At 42.7% G+C, this 8,637-nt stretch overlaps 1 protein-coding gene across 1 annotated transcript in view; it reads left to right on the top strand.

Moving 5' to 3' along the window:
• Pias1 (protein inhibitor of activated STAT 1) overlaps nt 1-8,637 on the top strand; it is a 102,802-nt gene that overhangs the window by 55,776 nt on the left and 38,389 nt on the right. Inside the window, exons 3-4 of the mRNA XM_021171432.2 lie at nt 5,890-5,974; nt 6,217-6,264. Coding sequence (XP_021027091.1) covers nt 5,890-5,974; nt 6,217-6,264 — 133 coding nt within the window. The remainder of the gene's footprint in view (nt 1-5,889; nt 5,975-6,216; nt 6,265-8,637) is intronic.

The raw sequence follows: 8,637 nt of genomic DNA, 5'->3' as shown, positions 1-8,637 counted from the left end.
TTTTGAAGTTTTTTGGTTTGTTTTGTTTGGTTTGTTTTTAAGACAGGGTTTCTCTGTGTAGTTTTGGCTGTCCTGGAACTCACTCTGTAGAGCAAGCTGGCCTCAAACTCAGAGACCTGTCTGCCTCTGCCTCCTAAGTGCTACATAGCCCTGGCTGGTCTGGGACTTACTGTGTAGACTAGGCTAGCCTAATCTTACAGAACTCTGCCTGCCTCGCCTCCTGAGTACTGGGATTAAAGGTATTGCTACCACAGCTGGCCCAGTGTGGTTGTTTCTTAATCTACCCTCTTGGTGTTCATTTTTCTTTTGTTTTTTTATTGCTCTTTAGTTATTTATTGTTCTTCTCTTCCTCCTGTTTTCCCCGCTAAAACATGCTTTTTATGTCTCTTGCTCTTCCCGCCCCACCTCCACCCCCACCCTGCTAGTGGGATATATGATGTATTGCTTTGTCAGGTATTCTGAGCCTTGTCACATCATCACAGTCTATCCTTGAGAAGCATTGGCAGTGGGTGTGGCTTCCGTTCCTGCCCTTCTGGTCTTCATACTGTTCCTAAGCTCTGCTTCCCTGTAGCTTTGAAACTTTGCATTTTGCTGCTGTTTTAGAAAATGGTGATCTATTTACAGACACGGTGGTTCATTCTATTTCTCTGTTGTTTGCTTTTCTGGTACCCATTCTTTCTGGACATCCAGATAGTCTGGTATCATCTCTGCATACAGACTTCCTTTACTGTTTCATTAAGCATAAGGGTGGAGGTGAGTTCTTTTACCTCTTATGTATTTCTGGTTTGATTTGGGTTTTTGTTGTGTTTGTCTTACTGAGCTAAGAAGTCCCGGCTGATAGTTTTTGTTGTTATTTTGTGTTTGTTTGTTTGCTTATTTATTTATCCTTTAAAATGCTCACCATGCTCCATTCTGGATGACGTGCTGCCATCTGAGTGAACACTCCTTCCTATTGCCTTGCTGAGCCACCATGTCTTTCCTTGGCCTTCTTTTCTTTGATCACTTTTAAGGCTTTCTTGCTGTCCTTGTGTTTGCTCAGTTCTTTGGTGGCTGCTCCTCCAGCCCATTCTCTTCTGTCCTAATGAATATGGTTCATTGAACACAGTTTTGTTTTGTTTTTTAAATTGTGTCTCCTGCTTTTCATCTCATTTCTTGTTAATTCTTTTTATTTTTTTAAGATTTACTTATTTATTTATTATATGTAAGTACACTGTAGCTGTCTTCAGACACTCCAAAAGAGGAAGTCAGATCTCATTACGGATGATTGTGAGCCACCATGTGGTTGCTGGGATTTGAACTCCAGACCTTCAGAAGAGCAGTCGGGTGCTCTTACCCACTGAGCCATCTCACCAGCCCTCTTGTTATTTCTTAATTGATACCATTCCCAGAGTTGTTCTCTCCACTCACCAGAGATGCCAGTGCTCTCATCCACTCCTTTATCCACTGCCCAATTTCACCCAGGCCTCCTCCTAAGCTCCAGGTCAGTCCGTCAATCTTCCTTCCTTCCTCCCTCCCTTCCTGTTTTTCTTTATGATTTACTTTTATGGGGAATCTTGTAGAAGAATTGGGGGAAGGATTGAAAAAGCAAACTCCACAGGAAGACCAATAGAGTCAACTAACCGTAACCCTGGGGGGCTCCCAGAGACTGAGCCACCAACCAAAGAGCATACATGAGCTGAACTAAGGCCCCTTCCCCCATTATATGTAGCAGATGTGCAGCTTGCGTGTTCCTCAACAACTGGAGCAGGGGCTGTTCCTGACTTCACTACCTGCCTATGGATCCTGTTCCCCTAACCAGGCTGCCTTGTTTGGTATCAGTGGGAGAGCATATGCCTAATCTGGTAGTGACTTTATGTGCCAAGGTGGGTTGGTACCTTGGGAGTTGGGAGCTCCCCCTTCTCAGAGGAGAAGGGGAAAGGGGGGATGGGGGGAGGAGCTGTGTGAGGGTGGCTACGATTGGGGTATAAAATGAGTAAAATAAATGGAAAAAATTACTTTCGTTATAATTATGTGTGGATATATTTATCTGAAAGTGGGTCTATGCATATAAGTGTAAGTACCTGCAGGGGCAGCAGTGTGTGATGCTCTGGAGCTGGAGTCACAAACTGTATTGTAGTTGCATGATATGGAGGCTGGGAACCAAACTTAGCCCCTCTGGAAGAAGAACAAGTGTTAACTGCTGAGCCGTCTGTCCAGCCCCGAGATTTGGGTTTCTTTATAACTTTCTCTACCTAGGTAGGAAGAAACCATAGTGAACAACTGAGGAACGGGTTTTACCTGGAGGCAAAGCTCCTTAGAGGGCTGCAAGTAAGAGGATGAGCTCATACTAATCGGACTTGGTGTACCTCAGTGAATAAGAGCACAGACTATAAGCATGGTTTTGAATCCCCAGTGTTTGCAGAAAAAAGCCAGGTGTGGCTAGACCTGCCTCTAATCCAGCAGAGGGGCTGGGGACAAGTGGATCCCAGGAATTTCTCTGGCCAGCCAGCTTCGCTGAACTTGAGAGCAGAGCTTCAGGTACAGTGAAAGCCATGTCCCAAATGCAAGAAGACATCTAACATTGTCTTCTGGGGTCCACATAAACACACAGACACACAGACACACACACACACACACACACACCACAGCCTGGTATTCTGTCTAGATAACTGTGTCTTTGAGCCTTGTTCTGAAAAAAAAGAATGAATATGGAGAAACCTACTGATGAGGTGCTTAAGCAGAGAAAGCTCTAGGAATTAAAAGGAGCATTTTCACATCATGTTAAAAGAACAGTGGAAGCTGAGCACAGACATTTCTGTCTAAAACCCCAGCACTGGACAGACTGAAGGAAAAGGATCCAAGTTTGGGTGCAGACTGAGTCTGTCTTCCCTCCCAAAGCAACCAATGGAAAGACAGCTTTAAAAAACAACAACAAAGCATGGTGGCTCAAACCTTTAATCCCAGCACTTGAGAGGCAGAGGTGAGCAGATATCCTTGAGTTCCGGATCTGGTCTACATAGTGAGTTCTAGGATAGCCAGGGCTATGTAGAAAAAAACTGCCTCAAAAAAACAAAATAAAAAAAATGTAGTTTTTACAGGTTTGTATGCTAATATAAGGATCCTATGGCTGCTGGGAATCCAACCCAAAAGTCCTGCAAGCACCACACCCCTGCACTCTGACTGCAGTCCAAGAACAAACGTGTGTGTGTGTGTGTGTGTGTGTGTGTGTGTGTGTGTGTGTGTGTGTGTGTTTGGAGACTGGGTTTCTCTGTGTATCTCTGTCTGTCCTGGAGCTCCCTCTGTAGCAAGAACATACTTTTCACCATGAAATGATACAGCTCTGAATTGACCAGGAAGTGAGAGATATGTAGATCCGAGTTCCGGCTCTTGACTTGCTACAAACAAATATAAAACCTTTACAGCTTACTCCTCACTAGCTGGACCTTGTAGCTTTTCTTCGTGGTGGTCAGGTGGGTTGGAGACACTAGATGGTAATTGTTAGTGTTCTTGTCATGGTCCATCTGGAGTATCAAAGAGTGACAGATATCAGTGGGTAACATCAGGTTTGTTTCTCCATAAATTACCTACCGCCTTAGCTATGCCTCATGGTCTGTGCTCTGGGATGGACACGGTGAGGAAGAAATGATGGAACTAGAACAAATATGCTGTGAAAGAGTGTGGTATGATAGCCTTTGAAAGGTTATGATCGATTATGAAAGTTTATGACAGCCTTTTCAGTGTCACAGACTAGAGTGTGTCAAGAGAAGTGGCTGATGGAGAAGGTTAAGGCGTCCATGTTTTCTGATACTTGAAAAATGGCTGCTCTGGATAATGAGTGTTTTATGGTACCAGTGGGTGGACTCTCTAACTAACATTGCAGATTTTAGGCCTGTGCTTTATGGCACCAGTGGGTGGACTCTCTAGCGTTGCAGACTTTCAGTCATTATAGGACAGAAGTAGCCATGTTGTTTTAGCCAGCATCTTGTCATTCTAAATCTGTACCCATCTGAAGCTTCACAGCAGTCATATATTTGAAAATGAGTCTAAATTTTTGCCTAGTGAATAATACGAATTTTTGTGTGGCGGAGATTATTTTAGCACTGTTGTAGAGCAGAGCCAAAGATTTAAATTGGGCCAGGCCTGCTTGGGCAAACAATCCCCATACAAGATACTCTGAGAAAGAAGCTAGCTGCTAAGGTTGATGACAGAGGGCCGTATTTGCCTTCCCGCATGCTCCCTCCTTGTTTATTGGTAATTGCCAGATTGTTACTGCACTTACAATTGTGGTAACTTTTTCTGGTTAGCAACTGTTCCTTGGTGATAGATTCTTTAAGAAAAAGCCTCTCCCCACACATGAAGTAGAAATGCAAATCTAGCCTTTAAAAGATGTTGCTTCTGCACTGAGATGTAATTTTAGACCTGTGCTCTTTTCCACTGTTGGTTGTGCAGATTTTTCGATGAGGCATGCTGCAGTTGGGGTGGCTGATATGTTTCTTGCAAGTAGAACAAACCCAGTTAAGCAAGAGATTGAAATTAGCCAACAGTTAGCTTCTCTGCAGTCTTAGATAGCCCAGAGCCAAGAATTATATGATGACAACTCTTAGTGATTCTTTGGTATTAAATTATCTTGGAAAAGTGCAGTTTTAATTTTTTCCCCTGAAAGACAGGCCCTCATGTAGTCCAAGATAGTCTTAAACTCAGTATATAGCTGAGACTAACCTTGCCCTCCAGGGCTTCCAGCTTCTCCCTCTTGAGTACTGAGAGTACAGATGTGTGCCACCACACCCAGTGTATGGGATACAGGAGTTAACTAGGCAGCAACCTACCAACAGAGCCACATTCCCCAGCCTGAGATTTCTTAATTTACCTATTTATTCAATAAATAGTAGTTCAGAACTTGACACTCAGACGCCGTGTGTGTGTGTGTGTGTGTGTGTGTGTGTGTGTGTCTGTCTGTCTGTCTGTCTGTCTGTCTGTCTGTCTGTCTGTCTGTCTGTCTATGTGGACCCCAGAAGACAATGTTAGATGTCTTCTTGCATTTGCTCTCCATCTTGGGACATGGCTTTCACTGAACCTGAAGCTCTGCTCTCAAGTTCAGCAAAGCTGGCTGGCCAGAGAAATTCCTGCTCTCACGTGCCATGCCTATGTCTGTGCCTGAATGTCTTGGAATGTCTCTCAGAAAGCCAACGTATTTGTTGATCTCAGCATAGTTGGGGAATCCCTTGTGCCACAGTGACGCATGCTGCTTGTCTGCTTGCTGCCTTCCTTTTCCCTCCCCCTCCATCCTTTTTGTTCTTCATTCTTGTGTTTCACTTATATGTTGATCCTTTGAGAAGTGAACTCATCCAAGACTATGAAAAACTGTATATGATGTTGTATATAAAACATGTATGGTGCTCAGGTGTGGTGGCACACACCTATAATCACAGCTTTCAGGCTCAGGAGAATTGTGTTTGAGGTTGACCTTTGCTGCATAGCATTATGGTGAGGCCCTTTCTCAAAACAAACAAGTTATTTCTCAAAATAAACAGAAGGCAGTGAAAGATTAATTTACTTTCAAAAATAAATGCAGTTTCACCTGTGCAGATTCAAAGCAGGTACATTTGTTTCTTAGCTCAGAAACTCTGTATATGAAATTAGTATTGGTATGCTATTATAAGAGTATGTATATAATTAGACAACTTTTGGTTGGTCTTTGCTATGTGTTCTCTGAATTTGAGTTCTGAAGTGCTGTTTCTGGAATCAGGCCTCTCTGTGCCTTTGGTTTTGATATATCACAACTAGAAATTTGTTAATTCTCAGTGCTTTTGTTGTCTGGTCTCTAGGATATACAGTTAATTAATGATGTGGTTCTGGCTGTGTCTGTACTGATGGGCTTTAAGATTATTAAAATGTAACTCTCTTCTTCAGCTTCAGACAACAGCCAGCGCTTTCGGGAAACCTGTTTTGCATTTGCCTTGACACCACAACAGGTGCAGCAGATCAGCAGCTCCATGTAAGTCACCTTCAGTCTGACCTGCAGTTTGGTATAAGCCCAGAACCTACCCTAGTAACTGTGTTCAACTTTCAGCAGAGGTACCGTGCCCCCGCCCCCAGCTCTTTCCCTTCCTCCCTCCCACCTCCCTCTCCCCACCACCCCCACGTATGGGTACTGTTGACATTTCTGATACTTAGGAATAGAATGACATGTCTTCATGTATATATTTAAAAACAACTTTTATTCTTATTCTATTTTAGGGATATTTCTGGGACCAAATGTGACTTCACAGTGCAGGTCCAATTAAGGTACAGTGTTGACTATAATATATATTCAACTTTTATAATAGAGTGTTCCTTAAAAATTAATTTTTAAAATAATCTCCTCAACAAATGTATTGCAGATATTGAGTGAGCTACCTAGGAAGAGAAAGCACCCTGAGAGACTCTGCTTGTTGACCATTTGGGTCTTCTCCTTAGCGGTGCTCCTGGTAGTCCGGAAGCTGCATCTGATAGACACTTGAAGTATCAGCTTTTGGGCGGTTGTGGTCGCATGGGCCCTTGAGCTAGTGCAGGAGGATCTTTCTAAGTTCAGCTCTGCTTTCTCTAACAGAGGCAGAGAGGACAGCACAGCACAGCAGTCTGCAGTCTCACACACAAACACCAGATACTCCAGCCTACCCCATCCTGTTTCACTTGTAATTTAACATGCCCTAATTTAGAACCCACATGGAAGTTCTCCGAAATGTACAGAAGCATACCAACACACAGGCTTGCAGACACCACTTGTCAAGTTTTGTTTCTAGGCTCTTTCATTGCTTCTGAGGGCATCTAAGAAATTTTTTTCTTTTCTTTTTTTTATAAGGGTTTTTTTAATTTTTATTTTATGTGTATTGGTGTTTTGCCTTCTTGTGTCTGTGTGAGGGTGTCAGAAGCCCTAGAACTGAAGTTATAGACAGGTGAGCTGCATGTGGCAGGCCCTGGTCTGTTGCAATAGGAGCCAGTGTTCTTAACCACTGAGCTAACTGTCCAGCTCTCTACCTCAGTAAAGGTTAGTCAGTAGGATGAGAAGCCACAATTTTTGTAGAAATCCTTGATTTTTCCAAAAGAGTGTTCATTTAATGTAAAAATTAATGTTTTGTGAGTTTTTAAAATAGTGTTCTATTTTCTGCAAAAGTAGCACCAAGCTGTGGCTACTCAGCATCTTTGGTTCTTTAGTAGCGAGGTAAACCCTTGGCTCTTTTGACTGACTTGGTCTTGAAGGTGAGGTTTTGGCCCTGAGATCATGTTTTCAGTATATTCTACTGAGAACCAGCAAGATGTTTCAGGGGCCATATCAAAACTACTGTATGCTGTATCTTCCTCTCAGATTTGTAATGCATATGAGCCTGTATGCAACTCTGGAAAGATCTTTGATACAGATGCTTTAATTGTTTTGATTCAGGTTTTTAAAAGTTTAGTAAACTATGGAACCCTTTTGAAAGTTCATGAGACTTCTTCAATTCTAGACAAAAAACTCCAGGCAACTAAGGAATCTTGAGAAGAAGAACAGTCTTCTCCAGGGAGGAGCACACAGTTAGTTATCCAATACCAAGTGATCGGCCTCGAGGACATATGCATACAAGGGGCATTATATGGATTGAGCATGTTGTATTTATATATTTAGAAGCACACACACGATTGAAGAGAGAGGGGGGCCATATATTTAAAAGAGAGTAAGGAAAAGGGGGTGGTACCTAGGAGGGATTGGCAGGAGGAAAGGAGAACATGAAGTCATTATAATTTCATAAAATTAGGAGTTAAAAAAATCAGTTTTTAACACCTTCTAACTCTTCTTCAGAAGATAGTTAAATAAATTCTAAAATCATTGTGCACACTAGTACAGGTTGGTAGTCACAGCTTCTTATCCAGATACTTGATGGAGTTATTTACTGTTGGCCTTAAGCAACTAAGCTTAAGGAATAAGGAGGAATACTCCTTATACTTATAAGGAATAAGGAGGCAAACTCGCACCCCTTGTTGTAAATCCATATATAACCTTTTTGGTTGTTCAATCAAAAGAGGGTGTTGCTGCATAGCCCTGGCTGGCCTGGAACTCACAGAGCTTCCCCTGCTTCTACTCTCTGGGTGCTAGGATTGAAGGCGTGGCCACTAAACCCAGCCACATATAACTTTGGACTGTCCCCCAAACCTAACTATGAATGGCTGATTACTGATAACCTAGACAGCCAATTATCACATGTTGTATATGTGATATATTTGATGAAAATGAACAAGAACCACATGAGGACATTTTTACTGTGACTGTTTAGAGTTTTGAAGGACTACTCGAAGAGGTGCTTGAATCCGAGCAGTGGGGAGCTGGCAGTCACTGCACTGTAATCACTGCTGTAGAAACAGGGTGCAGGTTTGAAGTCCTTGTTCTCACTCTATTCAGTCTTACAGACACTGAAAAATAAGTGTTATTCTTGATTGTGTATTACTTCCTGTCCCCAGCACATGCTCAAGGTCTGTCTGATTGCACAGAAACAGGAAGCATCTGGAAAATCCCAGCAAGCTCTGTGGACCACAGTTCTGTGCACTTGTCACTTAAGATCTCAGCTTTGTGTTTGCTTTTCTGTGACTGGGAATGGCACCAGGTGTGGTGGTCTGTGTGCATGGAGTTTAATGGACTTTTTTTTT

Source organism: Mus caroli, chromosome 9 (assembly GCF_900094665.2).
Source record: "Mus caroli chromosome 9, CAROLI_EIJ_v1.1, whole genome shotgun sequence".
NCBI classification, from domain to species: Eukaryota; Metazoa; Chordata; class Mammalia; order Rodentia; family Muridae; genus Mus; species Mus caroli.
Note: the sequence above shows the minus strand (reverse complement) of the source record. Positions and strands in the feature narration are given on the sequence as shown.